General features: G+C 37.5%; 2 protein-coding genes across 2 annotated transcripts; one reads left to right on the top strand and one right to left on the bottom strand.

Moving 5' to 3' along the window:
* Positions 1 to 2989: 2989 nt before the first annotated feature.
* Positions 2990 to 4325, bottom strand: LOC145166423 (uncharacterized). The gene is made up of 2 exons (XM_079085399.1): positions 4187 to 4325; positions 2990 to 3817 (listed from the first exon to the last, which is right to left on the bottom strand). The coding sequence occupies exons 1-2, from the start codon at positions 4280 to 4282 to the stop codon at positions 3212 to 3214; spliced, it is 702 nt and encodes a 233-aa protein (XP_078941525.1). The 5' UTR covers positions 4283 to 4325; the 3' UTR covers positions 2990 to 3211.
* Positions 4326 to 17328: 13003 nt separating this feature from the next.
* LOC145166422 (mediator of RNA polymerase II transcription subunit) lies at positions 17329 to 24282 on the top strand. The gene is made up of 20 exons (XM_079085398.1): positions 17329 to 17667; positions 17869 to 17912; positions 18000 to 18099; positions 18179 to 19153; positions 19276 to 19510; positions 19597 to 19814; positions 19890 to 20097; positions 20203 to 20480; positions 20562 to 20645; positions 20721 to 20815; positions 20889 to 21051; positions 21112 to 21528; positions 21614 to 21727; positions 21805 to 21930; positions 22013 to 22161; positions 22315 to 22555; positions 22626 to 23346; positions 23433 to 23614; positions 23732 to 23835; positions 23928 to 24282. Exons 1-20 carry the CDS (start codon positions 17485 to 17487, stop codon positions 24127 to 24129), a joined length of 4839 nt encoding a protein of 1612 aa, XP_078941524.1. The 5' UTR covers positions 17329 to 17484; the 3' UTR covers positions 24130 to 24282.
* The last annotated feature ends 2415 nt before the right edge of the window (positions 24283 to 26697 follow it).

Genomic DNA, 26697 nt, shown 5'->3' with positions numbered 1-26697 from the left:
ATAAGAGAGCTCAGATACCAATATTGATTCAATCTGAGCTCTTTTGGAATAAGTTCGGCAGCGGATCACAAAATCTTAGTCATCTTCTCTATCTAATGAATGGGGAGTCCGCTTTAAAATTGTCCGCCTATACCCACTCCACCAAAGTATATGCTTCAACAGGAATCACACAAGGGTATATTATAACTAGTAAAATGACCGCCCGTAACCCAGCAGATAAAGTACATTACATAGCATTACATAGTCCGTTTTAGGGATTGGCGACTTACTCATTCAGTGACTTTGGCGCTGAACGTTCCCCAGACGGGTACTATCGGGTCGGGTGAATTCAATAATAGACTCTCGTTGGCATTCTAGCCTTCCTTCACCTTTCATGGCCACATATCTTTCCGGCTAAGGATTGGTAAATCCTTATCCTGTTATATGAATCCAATTTGCATTTCATCTGGGAAAAGCCATCTTTTTCTCAACAATGCCTTTGTCATTTGATCCAATAGTGTTCCATTAGATAGGAACAGATTTGATAAATACTAATAACGCTCGGATAGAGTATTAGAACGGAAAGATCCATTAGATAACGAACGAATGGTTCTAATCCATCTCTGGCGATTAATCAACAATTCGAAGTGCTTTTGTTGCATCTTCTTGATAAACCCTTTGACATCTCTTCATCTGCAAATAATTTTCGATGTGAAAACGCAGAGACAAAGGGCTAAGCTTTAAATAGGAAAAAGAGTGGATGTGCAGGGTCCCAAATGAATTGGCCTATTCGAAAAAGGCCTTGTTCTTTGGAACATATATCTTGTGTTTGGTATTGTATGGTTCCACTATACAAGAGCTCCAAATCATTCTCTTGAAGCTCATCATCTTCATCATAAATGATCTGCATTCCCCAAAATGACCTGGACCAATAGGGAAATCCCAATTCATTGGGCCTTTCGATACAATCAAATAGAAAACTCCAAGGGTGCCATATTCTAGGAGCTCAAACTATGTGATTTAATAAATCATCCTCTATCTGTTGCCGGTTGTCCCCTTATTCAAACTTTGATTCGTCTTTTTCATAAAGGAATCTTTGATCAAGGATAGAACAAGATCCATTTTTCCATCATATCTAAGGGATTGCTTGGTTCGGCTCGAATAAGCAATGTCACTCGATCCTTATCAAACGGGTTGCATGTTTGTGAGGATCCCACCAGAGTGCCTTCCACTTCTAATAGGCCACAAACTAGACCATAATCATTCTCAACGAGTCCATAAGGAGTGATCCCATTTTTTTCATCGGGTCCGGGTAGAGACCAAATTTCTTGAGTGACCGATCCGGTAGAACAACTCAAAAGATAAAGAAGTATCGTTAATTTCTTCATGCTCGTTCCAAGTTCGAAGTACCAATTGTACAAATAATAATCAACTTCGTTACATGATTTATTTTTCATATAGATGGATATAGGATCTATGGGGGAATTACTTAAAAGTACATTTTGTGTTACAGCCCTTCATATCTTATAGAAAAGGATCCCATGATCCTGGACCGATCTTACCTAGGATCATGAATCCGAAATTTGTCTATGAAGAGCGTATCTAATTGTATTAGTATTTATAATTGATTTATTTTGTGTAATACTAATCGATAGGGCCTCATTGGCAAGTGCTACACGATCTCGTGCATTGTAACGCATGGTTATGGACCTGAATCCATTAGTATGGAACAATTTCTTTTCCAAGTGAAATCCCCTAGTATATGAAAGAGTGGAAAAGTGTTTTCGTTGTTGTGGAATAAGAAGCCTTCGTATCTTAATGCACGTATTTAATTTATTCGGAGCTATTAGAGCGGGATCCACTTTTTGAGGAATATGAGTCGAAGCAATAACAAGAATATTTCTAGTTTCATAATCCTTGGAGAGCAGGTTCACTAATAGACATCGGGACAAGTAATTCTACTCATTCACATCTAGATGATGAATGTTTGGAATCCATATTATGCAAGGAGACATTGTTTTTGCTAATTCGAATTTAAGGGTGATATAAAGTAGGTATTCATCTTCAGGCATCATATCCATAGCGCATTCATGCTAGTTGGCAGTTTCAGCTCCATATTAAAGATATGGTCACTAGAATCAATATCGTCACTAGCATCAACATCAATATTATAAAAACCTTGAGACTTGTTATCTAGGGACTTGTTCAGAAATACCGTAATGAAAGGAAGATATGAGTTTTTTGCTAGGTATTTAACCAAATAAGATCGTCCGGTTCCTATAGAACCTATTACTAAAGTAACCTTAGAGAGGGATAAAGCTAAGCGGAGCGAAAAGTGCTTTCCATGAGATGGGAAATGCAAACTATTAGCCCCACATGGAGTTTGTTGATAAGTGATTGTCTGATAATGAGCAAAGAATATTCGTCTTTCATCTAAAGAAGATGTATTGAACTCATAATTCATTAGATACTTTTTATGAATGTCAACTAAGTATCGTAAGTAAATTGCTCCCGGTTGTTCAATCATTTGATAACCAGAGTCAATCAAATCGATGTTTACAACCCAGGATTCTATTTTATCATCAATCCAATCCCCGTTCACGTTTTTTCTTTTTCTTATCAATGAATAGATATTTTTACTTGTATGACTTAGATGTCTCGTATTTTCGAAGAAAAAAAAAAAAACCTCATGTGGTGTCTAAAGTATGGAAGGGTTAGATGGTGTTGAAGTATGGAAGGGTTAGATTTCATCTTTTAATGTTTAGAAAAAATGAGAGAGGAAAAAACTTATATGGCAAGAGCGTGAGAAGAAGAGCGATTTCAAAACTTGAAAAAGACAACCACAAACACACAAAAAAAAAAGTATAATTTACTCCACTATATCTATCGTTTTCTTTATTATTAACTACTTTATATATTAACCCAAAATTCAAAAAACAAAGGTGTTGTCAACTCACTTTCAATTTTCAAATGCATTTCCATTTTCAAATTCAAAGGAAAAAAGTGAGGCTTCACATTCAACTCCATTTCAATTTTTAAAATCAAAGAAAAAAATGAGGCCTAAATTAGCCTAAAATTAAGCTAGAAGATTTGAATTTACATTCCAATTACACTCGCTAACATCCAACAGCCGACCTCACTGAAATCAGTTATAAGAAAATGGTACTTTTTAAGAAGAAAAACGAAAGAACAATTACAACTAAACCCCTTTGACACTAATCTTGCTTTTCAATCAATTCTCAACCGAATCAGCTGCCGGTGTTTGCACTTTAGGAGGCCGCCCTCTTCCCCTTCGTTCACCACCTGGCGGTGGAGGTTTCGACGCGGTTGAAGCCCCTCCTACCTTCGGAGGACGCCCACGTTTGCGGCCGCTTAAAGACTGAGCAGCTTTTTTAGCAGCAGAATCCGGATTCGGCGGACGGCCTCTGGGTCTGGCCGGGCCAACTTTCACCGGCGTCGGAGCGAGTGGATCTTGAACTTTCTTGGGACGGCCTCTGGGTCTAGGCGTGGAATCAGTGACCGGAGCAAGAGGATCTCGAGGTTTCGGCGGACGGCCTCTGGGTCTGGGAGGAGAAACGACGATGCCCTCCGGGGGAGATTGCTTTGGTTTCGCCGGCCGGCCTCGGCCTCGTTTCGGCGTCGCATTTGGATCGGGTTTAACATAGTTGTTCTTGACAATGATTAGTTCGCCGCTAGCTTTCATCTTGTTGAGGTGGTGTGAGAGGAGGGTTGAGTGCGCCGCCGGGAGGCTGCCGTAGGTGTCTTCGATTTGCTTCGAAATCGCAGATTTGTTAGCTCCGTTCTTTTCATCTACAGCCTCAATCGCAGCAAAAATCATCTGAAATGAGGCAAAATCAGTCAAACTCAACAGATACATAAAATCAAAACCAAGATAGTAAATTCAACTCAAATCCAACGAAATTCGTGTAAAAGATAATCAAAAACCCCAAACAAAACATAAGAATACGTATCAAGAACCATGCTCAAACTCATTATCGAATGCCACTATATGCCGATTTGAATACTGAACAAGAAAATAAAAAAGTTGGGTAGAAATGGGCCCCAAAGAAAATAAAATAGCTAGAAAAATCGGAATCAAAGTACAACAATTAGGTTCAATTAAGTCCATCCAGTGATTATCATCAACAAAATTCAAGATTAATCAAGTTACATAGAAATTACAAATAACAAGTTAAATTGTTTTTACCTCGGGGTACTTGGGAAGAACTTGGTATGGAGAAGGAGCTGGTGAATCGGTTTGTGCTCCAGCCGGAGCTGGTGAATCAGTTTGTGGCTCAACCATGGCGCTGGGGAAGACGATGAGATGAAGGCGAGGGTCGGAAGGTATTTAAGTAAAGATCGGAGTTTGAACAGGGATTAGATCAGGCTCTCAAATTGATCAGACGGCTAGGGATTGCTGCTGATTCTGATTATCCGACGGCTGATGTGAATTTCTGAACTGCGCGAGTTGGATTATTGACCTGGCAGGTATTGAAATTTTTTGTCGCGACACTATTTGATATTCTTTTTAGATAAATCTCAAAAATGGTCCTTGTGGTTTTCTCAAATTTGAGATATAGTCTTTAAATTCAAAAAACTTTATAGATGGTCTTTATGGTTTCAAAACTTTTAACCAATAGTCTTTCATCCACATAAAAAGACTTATGTAATTTTTGGTGTGGGAATTTGGATGGTTGAATCTCATAAAGTTGGCAACTTTATGGATCCATGTGATCATTCTAATGTTATATGTTCCCAATCTGAGGATTTATGTAATTTTTGGTTCCATGCTCAAGTTTAAGCCTTTATTGTCATGTTTTTTTACCTAAAATGGAAGGGACATGCATTGGACATGCATGTCTATAAAGCTGCAATTTTTAGAGCTTTTTTGGAGTATGGAATCATTCTGGAAACTTTGGATGTGCAACTCTATAAATTTGGTGCTTAATGGGTGTCTTTATGTTTTTGGTTACTCTTAAGGAATTAGGGTTTGGGATCTTGATTTATTGAGGAGTCTTAGTGGATAACATTGGAAATTTTATCCATCAAGACCATGAGAAAGACCAGATATGAGCTTTGGAGCTCTTTGAAGGTGTGGGAAAATGACTTAATGGTTAAGCTGTCCATACCAGTCCCCACGGCGTAGCCTTAGGTTTCCAAGACGTGGCGACTTAGTAGAGGTACATCTGCTTTGTAGTTTAGCAGCCACGACGTGGTCAAGCATGGCCACGGCGTGACGACCAACTGGAGTGACTTTTGACTTTGACCATTGACTTTAACCAAGTTTGACTTTAGGTTAATTGGGATATTTTGAGTTGTATATCGAGGCTTGGTCCCTAGGTGTTGAATAGGTGACCCGTAGAGCCGGTAGTTGGAGCAACATTCAATTCTGCTATCTTTCTGACATTGAGTTGAGTTTTCTTCACTGTACTTGTGGGTCAAAGACATCAATTTTGGCCCACTGGATTATGTATACTGGTATATTGGATGGTGTTATGTTGGTTATATGATAGACTGGTATATCTGTATGATTACATGTGTTTACTAGTTATGTGTTAGACTAGTAGATCTATATGATTACCTGTGCTTGTTGGTTATTGATTGTTATTGTATATGTCGACATGTTATGGTTTCTTGGGTTGAGGCGGTCATGCTTTGTGCTGAAGGCCAAGACACCCGGGGGGGTCCGGATAGGCTGTAGGCCCTGCGAGGCGGTCAAGTCATGTTGAAGGCTCATATATGCATGTGGTTATCTGTTTGGTTGTATGTTGTACTTTGGGGGAACTCACTAAGCTTTGGCTTACAGTTTGAACTTGTTGTTTCAGGTAATTCAGGGGACAGGGGCAATGCAAGGCTTGATTGTGCACATCATCCTGGATTTTTATGAGATTATGGTTTTAGGATACTCTTATTCATGTTTATGACTTTTGGAAACTATGTATTGTAAACACTTATGGTGTTGGATTGGTTTCAAAAATGAAAAATTTTACCTTGATTTTTGAGATGTTACACATTTTAACGTCACACAACCCGACGTTTCCGCCGCTGGTCGGGGGGGTGACTTATATGAATATACCTTCATACGTGAATACACGATATAAACGAAATATGTCATTTAATATTACATTATGAATATACATTCACATGTGAATCAATATATGTTTATTAAGAGAAAAAAACAAATATGAAAAGTTATATGTTATTCGTATGTGAATCTACCATATACAAATTTATCATGTAATATTCACATGTGTATACAACTTCACACATAAATATACTTTAAAAACAAAATACTCATTTAACATATTGCCTGATAGATATTGTTTCCATGTGTTTATAGGTTCATGTAGCAAGCCATAAATAGGGTGGACCTAGAAACGTTAAGAACATGGACTGTGACTTGTGTTGCATGCTTTATTTATTATTTCTTTAATTGTGGTTAGGATATGGATTGATACACCCGTAATTTTTTCTGGAAAGGTTTTTGAAACCCTGGTTTTGGAAACAATGTGAATTCATTTAATATTTTCAGAATTTTATATGATATATTTTATGAAAAATACGGGTTGTTACACAGCCCCGTCGTCGGTACCATTTGAAGCGAAACCCACCTCCACGTGTGTGTTTGTGTGTTTATATGTAATTGACACCTCAATTAGTTTTGTATCTTAATCCATTACAAAATTAATGGATCAGTTGGCAGCCAATCTCACATACAAATGATTACTACAATTACTTTGTGATATCATTTTGTAACAATCACTTAGGGGTTGTTGGCAGGATCTAAATTTTTAAGATTTGAATTTTTAAGAGGTCTGAATTTCTAAAAGAGTCTGAAGTTTTAAGAGCTTAATTTTTAACATGTTGTTTGGTTGGGACCTCTAAATTATTGTGCTGAATTATCAAAATGACAATTTTACCCTTATGTTTTATTTTTTTATTGAATTCAAGTGTTTGTTTATAAAATAACCTAATCAATTTCTTAAATAAGTTTAAAAAAATATAAACACCATATAAAATCCAAATTTAGCATAAATCAAAATTAAACGCAAATAAAAAATAAATATTTTTAAATCCAAAAAATCATACTAAAATCCAAATAAATCCTATAAATTTATTTTGACCCTAATTGATTCGCAATCTGGTCACGCAAATTATCCATGTATTCGTTGCCTTATGAACCCCATTCCATATCGTGTACGTTTTGGAATTCTGGACTAATGTCCAAATAAATACTATAAATAAATCCTATAAATTTATTTTGAGCCCTTATGCTTGACTATTGTTCCCCTCGAACGCCATAAATAACTCATCATGAATATTGCATTTCCTTATGAAATTATGGCTGCAAAACAAGCAACGACTATATCTCTTTGCACTAATGAAAAGGAGCCATTTGCTTTAGGATTGGGAATCTCACCTTCAAAACACTGTAAGTGCGTTCAATAACATTTTTGAGTTTCGCATGTGCATGATTGAATTTTTCTTCCTTAGTTAACGCATGTCGTCGTCGATAATCGGATAACCAATACCTCGTGTTGCGGTAAAGAGTCATAAATCCACGAGTGTTGGTGTATGCAACATCACAAAAGTAATATTTATCTATACACATGAGTGAAGGAAGTATTATACATAGAAATTTAAAATCATATTTCATAATAAATTTAAAAAGAATTACAAACCTAGAGGAGGGAACGAAAAGCCTGAAGTCGGGTTAAATGCAACTTATTTCAAAACTTGTGAATCATGTGTTATGCCCTCCCAACCGGCCCATACGAATGTGAATATCATATAAAAATCACAAATTTCTAAAACAATTTGAAAGTATTCACTTTTTCCTCTTCCCCTGTAGCGAGTTTGTTGATCAGTAGGCACAACTGCATGTACAAGAGTTCCATCCAATGCACCTATTGCTCCAGGAAATATTTCTTTTAGCCTACGATGTCGCTCTGAGGAATTCACGGTTGCATTAGAATGCGTTGGCACTATAACTTCTTTTGCAAAAATGCTAACCGTTCCCGCTCGACTCGTGGAATGTAGCGAGCGCGGAACATATCCCATAACTACTCCCAAGTAACTGCAACTCTCTGGTCATCAGTGTAAGACCCAATCATCAACCTCCACCAGTCCTTTGCCCTATAACTCAGCATGTTCAGGATCTGACCTTCTGGTCAGTAGGACATGAACATGTGAAGAAGCACCCCTCCACATCAGATAACCACCTCATAGCCTTGATGGGATCCTGAGTCCCATCAAAAGTAGGGGGCTTCGTGTTGTCGAAGTCCCGATACTGAAAAACCCGCCCGACTCCCAATCCTGCCGCCGATACAACTAATGTGGCTGATGCGGCAGCCGCCTCAGTGAGGGTTGCATATCGATCATCGAAATACTCCACCATAGCGGTCTTGATAGACCCAAACATCTCCGACAACTGAGCCCGAAACATAGCAGCAACCTCATCATGCAGGATCTCCCGGATCCTGTCATCCATCTCATTTGGCCTCATCTGGCCGATAGTCTCGGGCGCTGTCGGCGCCTCTTGTCCGCCCACTCCCTCTCCTGATCCTGACACGGATCCAGTCACGAATCGCCGTGTAACCACCATGTTGAAAACATACCAAAAAGATATCAGATATTCCACATAACAATCCGGGAACCAACTCCCAATCAAAACCCTAGGGCTTGTGACTTCCTTGCTACGCATATGGGTCCTGTGTTTTCAGTAGTACGGGCCCATACTACCGTCCACACCTACCCATATTTGTCTCAAGTATCATCACAACACCATAAAACTATACATAAGCATGGCATGCGCTCAATCATCTCTCCTAGAGGAAGGCTAAATATCTCATAATCGGTGGACTCATCCCAAATAACCTACCCATCCATGAAACTTCCACCAACCCTGCAGCACTCGTGTATGCTAACCATACATAATGCTGGACCCTATAGACTTTCGAATACCTGATCCTACCCTAAGCCGTTCATCAGACAAGAACAGGAAATAAGGCTAAACCAAACATTCTCAGGCTATAAGATCTTAATCATGTACAACCGTAATACATACACTAAGTAACTACAGTAATGATGTCAATTTCATATAGTATAATCCCTAGGCTACCAGGCATCATATAATCAGGCAATTTTATCATGCAATTCCTAAAGATCCCTAGCCTAGTACTAGCATGTTGTTCTAACATATCACATAAATCAAATAATCTGTAAGGTATTGTGGGGTCTATCCGCGAGCTCCGACTGATCGTACACTTGCATCCTCCTTTATTATTTTGAAAACATTTTAATAAAATCGTTTTGAAAACCTTGTCCTCAGTTTGAGACTGGAGACACACAGGTGTTTCCTCCAATTCACTCAAACCAATGCTTTGATACCAACTTGTAACATCCGTAAAAAAAATCACGCCAAATTAAAACTTTTTAAAACATTTCAAAACCCATGATTATTACAAAGCTTGTTTTCAAAATAGTATATTGTCAGAGTATCATAAAATCAAAACATAAATCATAAAGTGTGAGGAGCAGTATGATCATGCCTTCGCCTTCCCGCGATCATCAGAAGCACCCGAAACGATAATCGATAAATGTAAGCTCGAAGGCTTAGTGAGTTACCCCAAAAATACAAACGCCATACATATATAACCATATCATATAAACATATAAGCAAACAAAATGCATAATGAGCCATCAGTCTGACTGGACCGAATCCCGGTCCTCAGTCTATCTGGACCGCTCTCCAAGCCCTCGACACGTTTGGACCGCCCTCGTCGGGGCCTTCAGCCTATCCGGACCTCTCGCTAGGCCTTCGGCCTGACTAGATTTGCCCGGCTCGGGCCTACAGTCTACCCGGTTCGCCCAGGGTGTCTTGGCCTACTGCACACAACAAGACCTGCTTTAACCCTTTCCCCAAACCAATAAACATGTGCACATAAATATCATACGCTAGCATGCAATAACAGATAGTCATATAGATCTAGCTGATCTCTAACATGGAAACCATCATACGACCAGGATATCAATCTAACAGATTACTAGCATAGCAACCATCCTAAATCCAGGATGAAATCTAACATGTTAACCATTCTAAGCCAGGATGAAATCTAACATAGCAACCATCCTAAACCATGATGTAATCTAACATAGAAACCATCATAAACCAGGATGTAAATGATAAAGGGTCGACCTTGGTGTCATAGACCCTGTTGATATAGTGAGGAGAACTCACCTCGCAAGTAGTGCTGAAGTACCGAAAACCTCTGATCGCTGTCTCACCTGAAATCCCGAACTATCACATAATAAATACCAAGTCAATACACCACATCACAGTCTTGACTAAGGGTCCACACAATCCATCATGTCCATTCTCTTTATTGGGCCAAGGCCCAATGCCAATTCCATAACCTTGAAAGTCCTTATGCAAAGCCCATTCTTGGCCCAATTTACCAAATTGGGCCAACTCCTTAATTGGGCCTAATTCCAAAATCTATTATCAAAACTTGTCCCAAAACATCATATTCATAAAGTCCAGCAAAGGCCCAAATCCAACTAGTCCATAAACAGCCCAAAACCCAAAGCCCAAATGTCAAAAGCCGAACAGAGGACGTACGCGGGGCGTACTTCTCTGGTACGCTGGGCGTACTCGTTCTGATGTTGACCACCATCGGGGTGGTTGACCCAGTACGTTGGGCGTACTAGATTTATGCTGAGCGTACGTAGTGGTTTGCCAAAATCTTAATAAGTGCTTAATAACTTAAGCACTTAAGCCTAAACTTCAGACCCAGGGACCAAATGTGCCTAGGACCCATAAAGTCATGAACTTTATCACTTTGGACGTCCAGAAAGCTCTTAATATTTGGTATTAATCCATTAAGACCTTCCTACTCCATGCATGGGACATCTTAAGCCATTGAGACCTCATTTTTTTCACTCAAAACCCCTTCAAGAGTCTAGAAGGACAATTCATTTCGTCCAAATCACATCATGCACCATCTTGGGACTTTTTGGGACAAGAAATGGTTCTTTAAAGAAAAAATGGTAAGATCTATACATATATGCATAAATTTTGAAGCTTTTTACCTTCTGGAGCTTCTAGGGCACAAACCAACTTCAAATCTACAAGCTTGATCTTCTTCTCTAACTCCTTGATGCAACACCTTCTTCTTAAAACACTCAAGAAACACTCAATAAGCTCACACACTCAAGGAAATGGCTAGAGTTTGGGGAAAACAACTCTAAGCAGTGGAGGCTGGGGTAAGGGAGGGTTATGTGCTCATAATGTTGCTTATATAGCCCCAAACCCTAAATATTAGGGTTTCATCCTGACATAAGTACGCCCAATGTACACAAGTGTACGCCCAGCGTACTAAGGCAGACCTTAGTACGCTTAGCGTACTCTTATGTACGCTCAACGTACTCCTCATTGACCCAAGGTTGCAACCTTGGCCCTTATACTTAGCTCGGCTCTACACTTCCAACCCCAAGGACTACAGACGACCAAATAATAATAGTAGAGAGGGTTCGAAAATACCTGCGAAATCTCAGGATGTTACACATGATAATATATTTTTTATAAGTAAACAAAATACATTTGATTCTAGTTCCCATTCTTCTCTGGAAATATTGAATGTATTGGTTGTTGGATTGTATACATTGTCGGTTTTGTTTTTTAACTTCAAAAAAGCACCAAACTTTGACTTTAAGTAGCTAGTCATAGCGGTTCTTCATTTGTTTTTGGTCGGCAATAAAGTTATGCTCAATTTTTAATTTTTCAACTACATTCCTCCAAGATAGTGCTTTCCAACTACTCCCTTCCCGTCCATTGACTGTAACTTCATGTAAACAAGCTTCTAGAAACGTTTTTTCTACACCTTCAACCTTCCATCTAATCCTATCCTTATTTTCTCCCATTTCTTTGATCAATTCAACAAACACATGCATGTTTTAGCAACAATTTAAGCATTGCAAATGCATATTTTCAGCCACAATTTAAGCAACACAAAGACACATTTTCAGCAACAATTTCAACAAAAAAATGCATAATTCAGCAACAATTTCAACAAAAAAATGCAAAATTCAGCAACAATTCCAACAAAAAAGTGCACAATTCAGCAACATTTAACAACATATCTCATTTAACATAAGATTTCATAGAATCAACAACATTTAAGCAACACAAATGCACATTTTCAGCAGCAATTTCAACAAATAAATGCATAATTCAACAACAATTTCAACAAAAGAATGCAAATTCAGCAACAATTTCAACAAAAAAGTGCACAATTAAGCAACATTTGACAACATATTTCAGTTAGCATCATCTTTTATAACATTATAACATCATATTCCAGATTTCACCATATAAAGAGTTTGATTTCAGATTTCACCAAGTTAGATTTCAGGGAAAAAATAGCATTTAATTTCAGCAACCACTTGATTCCTGATTTCACAATAAGCTTTCTATAAAAATTGATTTCATAAGTTGTTTGAGAAGAAAACTTGTAACACCCCGTTTATTAAATAAATAAATTAATGAACGAATAGTAGCCCTAAAATCAATAATTATATAACAAGGGTTGGTCTCGAGGAGTTAACTGTCACAATTTTAGAACTCGGAGGCTAAAAGTGTAAGTTTCAGACTGGTTTCATGAATAATTATGAAGGCAGGGATTACTTGGTAAGTTATTGGGACTTAATTTGAAGAGATTTTGGAGGTTTGGGGGCTGAATGGTAACATATGGACTTCAGTTGAAAAGAATTTGTAGAGGAGGGGCTGTTTGGTAACTAATGGACTTAAATTGAAAAGGGTTTGGATTGCTGGAGTCCGAATGGTAATTTATAGAGTGGATTGGAAAAGAATTTGTAGGTCAGGGACTAAATTTGTACAAAGGGAATAAAGTTTAGATGGAGTCGGGGTTTAAACCTGTGCTATCCCCCTCGTCGCATCTTAAACCCTAACCTTAGCGGCCTTCTTCAGTCGCCACCCTCACATTGACCATCTCCGGTCGCCGCCGCTAAAGTGACGAGTTCAGCCACCGTCCATTTGCCCGCAACTTTACCGTCGAGCGCCACTGCTACAGCCGCTGTCGCGACTGTCGTTCCCAGCAACGTCGTTTGCTTCCGTTGCCGTCAACAAAGACTGAACGAGGACCTTTTCTGCCGCTACTGTTGCTGCCATTAGCGAAGTCTCAACTTTTCTTCTCCATTGCTCCGGCTGGCGTCGCAGTCACGACCGCCGCCGCCCGTAGGGCTCGTTCTTGCTGCTCCGGTCAACATCCACTACCACGAGGGAGGTTGTAGCGTGCGTTCTAGCTTCTATGTCGCAAGTATGTGTGGGTATCATGGTGTTTTGTTCATTGTGTGGGTGTATTTCGACCTGGAAATCAAGAAAAGGCATCACCACCGGCGTGAGGCGGCAGTTTCCACCTCCTGCCACCATGTATCACCATCGCCCACCACAAGGGTGGTTGTGTGTGTGTGTGTGTGTGTGTTTAGCTTAGCTTAGTGTGTGTGTTATTGGGAGTTTGCTTTGTATGTTGTAATCTGTAACAAAATAATCAAAGAAAAACTTAAACCACCACCGTGAGGTGGTGGCTGCCGCCTCCTGCCGCCACTGGCCGCCGTGTTGGGTGGCGGTGTGCTTTGCATGTGTTTGGATTACTTTTGGGATGCTTGGACACGATTTGACTAGAACCCTAACCACCACCGTGAGGTGGTGGCCGCCGCCGTGAGCCGCCATTGACCACCACTACCCGAGGTGGTAGTGGGCGGTGCCCGACTAACGAAACCCTAATGGGCCTAATGAAACCCTAATGGATCTAAAGATTTAGTTTTGGGCCTATTGGGCTATGATTGGGTTGGAAACCCTAATTAGGGTTTAGAAAACCCTAATTTTGGATATATTAGTTTGGACTTATCGGGACCCGCATTTTGGGCCATTGGAATGGAATTGTGAATTACACCCACTCACACCATATGACTTATCTAGTAGAGTGATGGACTTAATGGATTAAGTCCTTAATGGGTTAAGTAAGAAACACTTAACCTTAATCGTCATTTTATGTGAAAACCCTAATTTCACTTGGGCTTTGAGTTGGGCCTTTCTATTGGGCTTTGGTGATTAGGATATTGATGGGCCATCCAAGAACAATCACATGGACTATAATAATTTAATGGGCTTTAGGGTAAGGCCCATGTGAGGGTTTGGGCCTAATTTGGAAAATTGGGCCATAGATGGGCCATAAATGGGCATATATGATTATGAGATATTGGGCCATTAGAAATGCCAAATGTTTGGACTGGACTAAATAGTTGGGCCTTAGAATAAGACCATGTAAAGGTTTGGGCCCAATTTGAAAAATTGGGCCACATGTGGGGATTTGACTCATAGTTGACTTTTGGGCCTTTGGATTGGGCCTTGGGCTTGAATCAAGCTAATATAGGGGTAAAGCAGTCTTTTACCCCAAGCATGGACTTATGGGTATATGTTGGAACCCAATTGCTGATTGAGTGTTATTTTGATGATTGACAGTTCGAGAACCTGTCATCCAGCAGCTAGAGTTTTGTCTATGGGACTTCAGCAGTGTGAGGTGAGTTACCTTCCGGTAGAAGTGGGTCTAAGGCCACAATGCCGACCCACTAGTAGGAGTTGTTTGTTAGATGATTGTCTTTGTGATAATTATCTGATATGTCATTATTTGTTATGTTTGTGTGCTAGGATGCTCTGTGATACATGTTAGTAGTAGTAGGGGTGAAATAGTCCCCGGATACCGGTTGAAAGATACTGAAGGGGTCGTCAGAACCCATGCATGTCTGGCAATATGTTTATGTTATGTTATTATGTGGTAGTGGTAGGGGTGAAATAGTCCCCGGTTACCGGTTGAAAGATACCGAAGGGGAGGTTAGTTCTCGATTACCGGTTGAAAGAGACCGAAGGGGTAGGTCGGGCACCCAGATATGCCTGACAATATGATGTTGTATGGTATGTGGTATGATGGGGGAACTCATTAAGCTTCGTGCTTACGGTTTTCAGTTTTGGTTTCAGGTACTTCCTTTTCAAAGGAAAGGAGCCGACTCGATCGCAACGCATCACACTATGTTTTCCGCATATGAGATCTTTGGGATTACACTCTGATATTGTTTTATGATAACATGCTTTGATTATTGACACTTTGGTTTTGACATGGGATGTTTTTATGGATGTTTTTATACTGTTGGTTTTATAATAACCTAATTAAAAATGAAATTTTTGGTCTTGAATTTTGGGATGTTACAAAACTGATGAGAACTTGTAATGATTTCAACATCGATTTCAGAAGAAAGTAATGGATGGGGTTTACCTGCAGAAATCGTTGCTGTTGGAGGTGGAGCTGCCAAAATCGTTGTTGTCGAGGTGGAGCCAGAGTGCTGTGGCGCTGCGTTGGAGCTGTCGGCGGAGAAGAAGACGCCGACGACTATTATCACGGGGAGGGAACACGTAGCTAGAGTCGATGTCACTCTTGTGCGTCGATGAGAGGAAAGGTCGGAAGAGGCGAGGTGTTGAGAAGAAAAGAAACAACGAGACAACTAGGGTTAGGGCATTTGTGTCTTTATTTTTTTTTCAGACGCGTCTTCAAGTCTAAAATTTTAAGATCCATTTAATAAATTCAGATGTAGAAGATAAGAGGTTACCAAAAATGCCAAATCTGAATTTTTAAGAGGTTACCTCTTAAATTTTCAATTAAGAGGTAAACAAACAAACCCTATTTTATGACTTCTTATGCTGGAAAGGAGAACTGTATTGGGTGGGCAATAGGTAAACAAACATGCCCTATTTTATGACTTCTTATGCTGGAAAGGAGAATTGTATTGGGTGGGCAACAAAGGACCCATCTAGATTCGTATCAGCATACAAATTTAACCATAAGTTCACATTCAAGTCAAATTTAACTTTGATTCATATCTACTTTACAAAATGTTTAATAACTTGTTGAACCATGAATTCATGCCTTTGCCTAACATATCCTGTACATAGATAATGATATCAGGGGAGATGTCAAATATCATCAAAGTATTTGTAACAATCAACTCATTTATGTCTTTTTTTGCTTCAAAACCTATCCCATATCATTATATTTTCCCAATTAGTAATCAACTTCCTAAAATTTAAAAGGAACAATCTAATTCAACATTTCCAATTCCTAAAGGTTTTTATCATCTATGAACATGGAAGTTCAACATTTCCAATTCCTAAAGGTTTTAATCGTCTATGAACATGGATGTTGGAGCTGATGCTGTTTCATTAACCACCCTTTAATAGGAGTTTGTTATGCGGATGTTTGAACTATAGATTTTCTTATGTACTTTACATTTTTTACCATGTTTCCTACTTAACAGATGATTTTGTTTTGTTTCCTGTGTTATTTTATTCTATATAAACATGAAGAGAATCCAAAAGTTATAATGAAAGTCGCAAAATCATCTTTTTAATCGGCTAACACCCTCTGTTTTCATAGAAGTAGCACGTGTTAGAAAATCAACTCCTTTCGATATAATATGGGAATACTTTGGCTGGAATGGTGACAATTGGATCATGATGCTGGAATGGTGACAATTAGGTCCGACCTTTCATCTCTACAAATATTTTTGTTTATAGACTGTAATTATTTATGTTTAAGGCTGCGTTTGGCGCGCCGCAACTAGCTGAAAATCTAGCTTATTTTTCGAGCTTTTTTGAGTTGTCGTGTTTGGTAAGCAAAAAAACTAGCTTTTAAGCTAGTTTTTAAAAAGCTACTTGAAGTAGCTTTTCAGGAGTTTTTTTACAAACTTTCCAAATATACCATTAATTAATTATAGAAAACTTATTTTGGAAAATGTTATTTTATGTAATTTTATATATCTTTCAGCTAGTTTTTAGTAAACACTTTTTTTTACCGGCTAGCTTATCAGCTAGCAGCTAGCTTTTTATCCATCAGCTAGCTTTTCAGCTACCAGCTACCTTTTCAGCTAGTACGCCAAACGCAGTCTTTGGATTTTGTATAACTATTCATAAATTTATTAAGATATTTTATCAAACAAATACTTTTATTCGGCACAAAACATAACAGAAGGATAAAATTATAACAGTCAGACGTGTTTGACACGAAGCTTTTGAAAGCGTTTGGGAGCTTCTAGCTTTTGACTTTTGACAAAACGCTCTGGTTTAAACAAAATGATACAAATTTAAAAGCTACTCCAAGAGCCAGATTGACGACTGAATCAATAACTATCATAGTTATATTGACGACTGAATCGATAACTATAATAGTTATTTTCTTTTAATTAATTTAGTCGAACAATTTTGAAGCATAAATTATCGGCCACCGTGAATAGGAGGCAAAAGGCGTCGGAGACTAATGTAAGTAAATAACAGTCAGCACCTAAAAGTCTAAACCCTCCCTTTCCTGACAGTTCGATACAATTGAATTTGTTGGGGACGACGGCGACGGTAAAGATTTACTTAAATCGATTTGATATATGTTCAGAGCTCCGACAGCTAGTGGTGGTGGTGGTGGTGTACCTTTAACATCCATCACCACTCAATCACCAAACCCTACAGATATGGGGGATCAGAGCCACCACCGAGCTGCCGCTGCCAGGGCTTTCCAATTCCACCCGGCACGACCAGCCATCATCGACCTCTTCAATCTATACCTCGGTGTACGTTACTTTCTTCTACATCCACACCAAATTTAACGAACCTTACGCTTTGCTAATTGCCAATGATGATGTTCATTACCATGGAATAATCAATTTCTTACTTTTTTTTTTTCTATATGCTTACATCCCCCTACAATGTTTTCAGTTTCTGTTACTCCATCAATTTCTGAAAATCTTGTTTTTAAATCTCAAATTTTGCAGAGAAGTGGCCGCGAAAAGTCAGACGATTTGGTCCGAGAACCTCCGTATGTTTAACTCTCTTTACGTTTCAGTTTCAATGAGTAATAAAAGTTTTTTTGATACATGGATGTTGATGATGAGATTAACTACAGGAACAAGACACAGAAACGAGTTACTGCTCTCAACCGAGACCTTCCTCCACGCAATGAACAATTTCTTCTAGATTTTGAGCAGCTTCAGAACCAATTTCCTGTAAGTTTCCATAAAACTTATAATCAACTTTCATGATCCCTCCATCTTTTTGGTTGCCTCATCTGAATTACCTTTTCAGGATCGTGAACAATTACGCACTGTGTCAGAATCTGTACTTATCTCTCTGGTTATCCAGTGTAGTAATCATGCACCAAGGGCAGAATTTATTCTCTTTGCTCTACGTAATTTATACACCATTGGTTACATAAACTGGGATACTTTTCTACCATCTCTTCTTTCTGCAGTTTCATCTGCAGAAATGTCAGTTAGTATCTCCTCTACAGCTTCACCACCTCCACCTATCACCTCCCCATCTTTATCACAAACTGGAATATTACCATCAACCACAATTCCCAATTCTTCAAACTTTCAATCTTCAAGTCCAGCATCCCCTTTAATATCTGTTCATGGAATCGGTTCCCCATCTCAATCAGCAAATGAACCATCAACAACAGCTATATCACCTGTAAAATCATCAGACATGAACAATGGCCAGATGTCAAGAAGTAATGTATTAACAAGAGACAATGCTATAAGCAGTTTGAGACAGTTGTGTTGCAAGATTATCTTTTCTGCATTAGAAGCCAGCTTAAAACCATGTACACATGCTGATATTTTCAACCACATGATGAATTGGCTGGTTAACTGGGATCAACAGCAACAAGGGAGTGATGATGTTGATGGAATAAAATCATGGAAACGAGATAAGGCGTTGTTTGAATGGCTTCACAATTGTTTAGATGTGATTTGGCTTTTGGTTGATGATAACAAATGTCGTGTGCCCTTTTATGAATTAGTAAGAAGTGGACTACAATTCTTACAAAACATATCTGATGATGAAGCACTTTTTACACTTATTTTGGAGATTCATAGGAGAAGAGATATGATGGCTATGCATATGCAAATGTTGGATCAACATATTCACTGTCCAACTTTTGGGAATCAACGCCTTTTAGCTCAGGCTACAACTACTATTTCAGGTGAAGCAGCCATTAATATGAGATATTCACCTATTACATATCCAAGTGTTCTTGGAGAACCTCTTCATGGAGAGGTGATCACTTTTTCTTTTGATTTATCACTTCGTTGTACAAAAATCCTACATTGATGTTTACAATGGTATTTCTTTACCCGTGTATGGTAGAGTGGCTGAATGACCATTTTACCCTTGTATAGGATATTGCTGTATGTATACCAAGAGGAAGTCTAGATTGGGAGAGAGCTCTTCGATGTATCAGACATGCTCTTAGATGCACTCCAGCACCTGATTGGTGGAGGCGTGTCCTTCTGGTTGCACCCTGTAACAGACAACACCCACAAGCACCTACCCCTGGTGCTGTTTTCACTTCAGACATGATCTGTGAAGCAAACATTGATAGAATTGTTGAGCTCTTAAGGTTGACCAATTCAGGTAAAACCTTTTGACTTTTGTGCTTTACCTAGTTATTAACCTGTGTTTTGAGTTTTGACTGTTTTCCAATCTTTGACTTGATGCAGAAGTAAACTGCTGGCAGGAGTGGCTTATCTATTCAGACGTATTCTTTTTCCTTGTGAAAAGTGGTTGCATTGACTTTGTTGACTTTGTTGACAAGTTAGTTATACGTTTATCTGAAGATGATCACCAGATTTTAAGAACAAATCATGTCACATGGTTGCTTGCACAGATTATTCGTGTTGAGCTTGTGATGCATGCTTTAAATGCAGACTCTAGAAAGGTAATTAACATGTCATATTTAGTAGATAAAAGATAACCATTAATTTGATTTTAATCATTTTACATCTTACTATAGGTGGACACAACAAGAAAGATTTTGTCATTTCATAAAGAAGATCGAAGCTCTGACCCTAATAATCCCCAAAGTATCCTTCTCGATTTCATAAGCAGTTGTCAGAATCTTCGCATATGGTCATTAAACTCTTCTACTAGAGAATATTTAAACAGTGAACAGCTTCAAAAAGGAAAACAAATCGATGAATGGTGGAGACAAGTAACTAAAGGTATATATATCTTACATTACTTTACCAATTATAGCAATACATAACTGATAACTCATAACATTAACAATTTAGTTACATATTTGAATGTTGTTATAATATTTTCAGGGGATCATATGTTGGATTATATGAATCTTGATGATAGATCAATTGGGATGTTTTGGGTTGTGTCTTATACAATGGCACAACCTGCTTCTGATACAGTTATGAGTTGGTTAACATCTGCTGGACATGCAGAATTACCGGGTCCCAATTTACAGTCTAATGAGAGAATATCAATGATGCGTGAAGTTCATCCTGTTCCTATATCTTTGTTGTCTGGATTTTCAATTAATTTGTGTTTGAAGCTTGCTCTTCAGATGGAAGAAGCCATGTTCTCTGGAGAGGTATTTCACTATCCCATATGAATTAGTTATAAAATATTTCTAAATCATGTTGTGATATTTTGATCTTTTGTATAAATGCAGCATGTGCCAAACATTGCTATGGTTGAAACATACACCAGATTGCTTCTCATTCAACCTCATTCGTTGTTTCGTGCACATTTAAGTGTAAGATAGAAATTCATTTTACTTAAACTTTTTAGTGAATGTTCACATTTTAATAATAATTCTTGAATTTTGCAGCATTTACATCAGAGGAATCCATCTATCTTAAACAAACCATCTGCTACTCTTTTAGTCCTTGAAATTCTCAACTATCGTCTATTTTCCCTATACAGGTACACCAACAAACTCATCCTCCTTTTATAATCTCTTCCATTTTTATATATTAAAACTTCATACCCTTTTTAGATACCAAGGAAAAAGCAAGACATTAATGTATGATGTCACCAAAATCCTCTCAACCCTAAAAGGAAAACGAGGAGATCATCGCGTGTTTCGATTGGCTGAAAATCTATGCATGAATCTCATTTTATCACTGCGAGAATTCTTCTTCGTGAGAAAAGAAGGAAAGGTCAGATAATCTCATAATAGTTGACTTTTAGACTTTTTTTTAACTTCAAACTAATTACAGGGTCCCACGGAGTTCACGGAGACATTGAATCGAATAACTGTAGTGAATCTTGCTATAATTATAAAAACACGTGGAATTGCTGATGCTGAACATTTGCTTTATCTTCAAACAATGTTGGAACAAATATTGGCAACAAGTCAACACACATGGTCAGGGAAAACCCTTAGATACTTTCCACCTGTTTTATGTGATGCATTGATTGGAAGAATGGACAAGCGGGGCCTAGCAATTCAAAAATGGCAGCTGGCTGAAGGAACTGTGATTAATCAGTGTACACAGCTCTTAACTCCTTCAGCTAATCCTACTTATGTCATGACTTATCTTAACACAAGTTTCCCTGAACACCGAAGATACTTATGCGCTGGTGCATGGGTTCTCATGCACGGGCATCCAGAGAATATTAACTCCGCAAACCTCGTAATTCTTCTTCTTCTTCTTCTTCTTTTTTAATCTTTTTTCTTTTATTTTGGTCATAAAAACTTAATAGTTTTTATTTTAATAGGGACGTGTTTTGAGAGAATTTTCCCCTGAAGAAGTGACTGAGAATATGTATGCCATGGTGGATGTCCTTCTTCATAATATGCAGTTGGAGCTACAGCATGGACATCCGTTGCAGGTTTCACAAAATAATAAAAATAAAACTTCCTTTTATGTATTATTATTTGTTTTACTAATTTGGTTTAAATTTATTAGGATCTTATAATGAAGGCATGTGCAAATCTTGCATATTTTATTTGGAACCATGAGTTGCTTCCATTGGACATTTTGCTTCTGGCATTAATAGATCGTGATGATGATCCACATGCTTTACGTATAGTGGTATGTAACCGTAAATATTGGATATTCTAGTGGCGTTTTGTTTTGTTTTTAATGTGCATTAAATGGTGTATTTTTTTTTCAGGTTAATTTACTTGAAAGACAAGAGCTTCAACAAAGGATAAAATTTTATGTTGCTAATCGTGGAAAGCCTGAACATTGGCTTCAAACTGGAATTTTCAAACGTATAGAATTACAAAAAGCTCTTGGCAATCATTTGTCATGGAAAGAAAGGTGAAATTACACATTTAGTCCCTGAGCATAGCTGACTTTCACAACTTTAGTCCCAAAAAGTTTTCTCTTGCGGTTTTGGTCATTTTTTGTAACGGTTTTGGTGCCTGTTCCAAGTAAAATGACTATATTACCCTTTATCTTGTGTTTTTGCAGATATCCGACATTTTTCGATGACATAGCAGCACGTTTACTTCCCGTTATACCCCTGATCATCTACAGACTTATCGAAAACGATGCTGCAGAAGCTGCTGATAGAGTTCTTCAATTCTACTCAACTTTCCTCCATTACTACCCTTTAAACATCACATTTGTACGCGATATTCTCGCGTATTTCTACGGACATCTTCCTGCAAAACTCATCTTCCGAATCCTCAACGTGCTCGATATCAAAAAGGTAACCGATTTTAACCTAATTTCATCCCTCCTTTGACTTTTCCTTTGACCAAAAAAGTCAAACCTTTCAGATGCCATTCTCCGAGTCATTTCCACAACACGTCCACTCATCAAACGCCATGTGTCCGCCATTGGACTACTTCGGGTCTCTTCTATGCAACATCGTACACAACGTCATCCCCCAATGCAAAATTGACACTTCAGCAAACGGTATAAAAAGTAACCGAAATCCAACCGTAAGTCAAACCGGGTCAACCAACACTTTCGAAGGTCAAAAAACATTCTACCAAATCCAAGACCCTGGGACCTACACTCAACTAATCCTCGAAACTGCAGTTATTGAAATTCTATCTTTACCTGTAACAGCAGCACAGATTGTAACTGCATTAGTTCAAATCATTATTCATATTCAACCGACTCTTACTCAATCTAACCATGGTTTGCATCAAGCTTCAACTAGCTCCGGGCAGGGTTCTGCCCTGCCCACGTCACCTTCGGGCGGGAGTACAGATTCTTTGGGCAGATCGAGACAGAATAGTTCTGGTTTTCTTTCGAGATGTGGTTATGCAAGTCAACAGCTTTCTTGTTTGATGATTCAAGCTTGTGGGTTGCTTTTGGCTCAGCTTCCTGGTGAGTTCCATGTGCAGTTGTATGCGGAGGCGTCACGGGTGATTAAAGAGAGTTGGTGGCTTTCGGATGGGAAGAGGTCTGTTAGTGAATTGGATTCTGCTGTTGGGTATGCTTTGTTGGATCCTTCATGGGCTGCTCAAGATAATACCTCTACTGTTATTGGTAAGTTACAATTTGTTGAAATTCAAAAAAAAAAAAAAAAAGTAAAAGTATTTTTGATTAATTTTCATGATTATGATATTTTTCAGGAAATGTGGTGGCTTTGCTTCATGCTTTCTTCAATAATCTTCCACAAGAATGGTTGGATAAAACACATCTCCTTGTAAACCATTTACGCCCTATAAAATCAGTAGCAGTGCTCAGAATAGCCTTCCGCATTGTGGGCCCATTGCTTCCAAGATTAGCAAATGCTCATAATTTGTTCAGTAAGGTAAAACTTTTCGCTTTCCGTATATACCCTTCTGAAAGTTTAAAAAAAGTATTAATGTTAGTGATTTGGGTACACAAGATTCTTTCTGAAAGGGTATTTTTGTCATTTTTTTTCTAGACACTCGAATTGCTGTTGAACATGATGGTGGATGTTTTCGGGAGGAACTCTCAGCCGTCAACACCTGTTGAAGCATCAGAAATCACTGACCTTATTGACTTCCTGTGAGATTTTATTCAAATATCACGTGCGAATATAGTTTAATAATTCTTGAAATTAAAATTGTAATATTTTAATTTTTTTTTTTTTTTTTCAGTCATCATATCGTGCATTATGAAGGTCAAGGAGGCCCTGTGCAGCCAAATTCAAAAGCAAGACCGGATGTGTTGGCTTTATGTGGAAGAGCTATTGAAAACTTAAGAACAGATGTGCAACATCTTCTTTCTCACTTAAATACAGATGCAAATGCTTCTATTTATGCTGCTACTCATCCAAAGCTCTTTCAGAGTCCATCTTGAGGTTAAGGGTAGATTTGGTAATTAACAGTCTAACATTTTCAGTGTAATGTACAGTATTTATTAGATGACGAGGTTCAAATCACTATAATATTATACGGAATAATTAATGTAATCAAGTGTCTTATTATTATTACATAAAGAGTTAAGATCTAAGTAGAACAAGTTAACAGCAATCCATTTCACTATTGTTAAATCTTGATGATTATCTTTGTAGGAAAGTTGACTTTTGAGATCAGTGAGACTTTTTTTCTAATTCCAGTTATATATAACGGAATCTTTTTTTATGTTGTAAGAAAGTTTGAAATCTTATGGAACATGATATAGAGTACAACAAATGTGATGGTGAATTATATGGCAATGTTACATTGATTTTGGATTTGAAGGAAGTAGGTTTGACCTTAAAAGCCAAGTGTTTTTTTTTTACCTAAAAGGGTAAGTGACCTTGTGATGTTATTGCACCTTTTAAGAAACCGAGCTAATGATGCTTTAAATGCCTGAAAATGAACATGTTCAAAACTCATCAACATATTTTTTTTGAACTCATTTTGTTTAAAATTTATTGGTCGAAGAAAATTAAGATCTGTGTTGGTATCAAGTTCATGTGAAATATGCACATAAAGAACAAGTTTAAGTTTTTTTTGTATATAGAAACAAGTTCATGTGAAATATTCACGCAATACTTTTCACTTATCTTTCGACAATTAGCTATGGCTCTCCTCGCTGGCTTCATCATTGCAGAGAAAACCTCTCACAACTATCACAAGCTTGTCTTTATACTTACTCCAACGAACCAAAACTTAAAAAAAAAAAAAACAGTAGACCACATTCATTTTTTTTATCTCTTATCCTTTGCTTGAGGTTTATAACAATATACCCCATGTCATCGGCCAAATTCATTATTTTCACTTATTCCTTATTAAGTTTTTTCTCTTATTTCTCCACCTTTGTGCAATGATGGTTCCATTTCTTCAAAAATGGAAACAAGTACCTCAATTTATTACATCTCCCTCCTTTGATCCTCACAATATTCATATGCTCAGATAAATGGTGCATGATCTGAATCTCTTTCAAAACATCTTCTTAATCATCTTGTAGATAGGTTTCTTTTTGGGTATCGATCTGCATGCATAAGGAATGCCTTCTGTGCATAGATGGGTTATAAGAAATTGGTATAAAGGAGTATATTTTCTATTTCACCTTTGGAAATTTGTACTTTATTTGTGTATGATAGTCTTTATTTTTATGGTACATAACTTTGATTTAATGCTATGTTATTGCAAGTTTACTTCAAAACAATATATCCTTTCAATGAGAGGTGGTTGGGTAGCTGGATGATCACATTATTTTAGGACATTTTGCATGCATTTGCATTGTTGTGTGTTACCTGATATCTTTGTGGGTATTACTAAGTTCTTAAAGTATAATGTTTTAATAAGAAAAAACCCAATTATAACATTGTCCAATGGTTTTTAGGTTTATGGCTTTTTAGGTAGCCTACTTATGGAGCACGGAATGAAAAAGGTACTATCTTTACCAATGATACTATATTTAATTAGTGTTTCTAAAGTTATTGTTAAATGCATGAAATAGAAACTAACTTGAATTGATCTTAAATACAGTACCATACTTTCAAAAGCTCTTTTATTTTTTCAATTTCACTTTCTTAATTTTCTAGAATTTTTATTCTAACTTTATTTTATTAAAGCATTTACTATGAAAGTACAATGCTATAATTGGACAAAAATTGAAAACAACCACCCAATTATAGCATTGTACTTTCAAAGTAAAATGATTTAATAAGAAAAAACCAATTATAACATTGTATGATGGTTTTTAGGTAGCCCATATATGGTTTATGGTTTTTTGGCACACTACTTATATAGCGCATTAAGAAAGTACTACTTTTACCGGTGACACTATATTTAACATTTCTAGAATTAGGATTAAAGGCAAAAAATAACAACTAACTTCCATTCATTTGTCAGTGTTAATATAGCTATTGTAACAACTGTACCTACATTTAAATACGGTGTGTAGGTGTTTGTATTTGGGTGTACCTGTGTGAATAAGTAATTTATAATTGTCACTGCTTTGCCATCTGTAGCAACATACTTCTATTGTATTTGCAAAAATGCATTAAATTGACCATTAATGGGTTTTTTCCGTTTTTAGCAATGCACTTTCAACAAAAGTTATTACTTAAACTTCTTCCACAGCATGTGACTTAAACCCTCTTTACCAGACAACTAACTCATCAAACTCTATAGAAATGCCAAATCAGTAGCTATATATATATATATATATATATATATATATATATATATATATATATATATATATATATATATATATATATATATATATATATATATATATATATATATATATATAACCGTTCAAACTATGGGGGCCTATGGGGGATTTTAGTGTACATTTAGTATTAGCCTTGTTTTATTGTTGTATTAGGTCCAACTAGAGGTGGATCTAGGATTTTGATAGGTTGGGTGCACAAAAAAAATTAAATATAATTTTGGCAGTTAAAAATGATTTTAAGTACCGATAACAAAA

The sequence above is a fragment of the Lactuca virosa genome, chromosome 3 (assembly GCF_052849685.1).
Source record: "Lactuca virosa cultivar CGN04683 chromosome 3, Lactuca_virosa_CGN04683_v6, whole genome shotgun sequence".
In the NCBI taxonomy this organism is placed as follows: domain Eukaryota; kingdom Viridiplantae; phylum Streptophyta; class Magnoliopsida; order Asterales; family Asteraceae; genus Lactuca; species Lactuca virosa.
The sequence above is the reverse complement of the archived record's forward strand: the minus strand, read 5'-3'. Positions and strand labels throughout refer to the sequence as shown.

What these genes read in the sequence shown, in the direction of transcription:
- LOC145166423 (XM_079085399.1), bottom strand. Translation starts at nt 4,282, where the DNA reads ATGGTTGAGCCACAAACTGATTCACCAGCTCCGGCTGGAGCACAAACC. An exon ending in TTCTTCCCAAGTACCCCGAG is followed by an intron (nt 3,818 to 4,186) that starts GTAAAAACAATT and finishes GCCTCATTTCAG; the next exon opens with ATGATTTTTGCTGCGATTGA.
- LOC145166422 (XM_079085398.1), top strand. Translation starts at nt 17,485, where the DNA reads ATGTTCAGAGCTCCGACAGCTAGTGGTGGTGGTGGTGGTGTACCTTTA. An exon ending in AAGCCATGTTCTCTGGAGAG is followed by an intron (nt 20,481 to 20,561) that starts GTATTTCACTAT and finishes GTATAAATGCAG; the next exon opens with CATGTGCCAAACATTGCTAT. An exon ending in CGTCTATTTTCCCTATACAG is followed by an intron (nt 20,816 to 20,888) that starts GTACACCAACAA and finishes TACCCTTTTTAG; the next exon opens with ATACCAAGGAAAAAGCAAGA.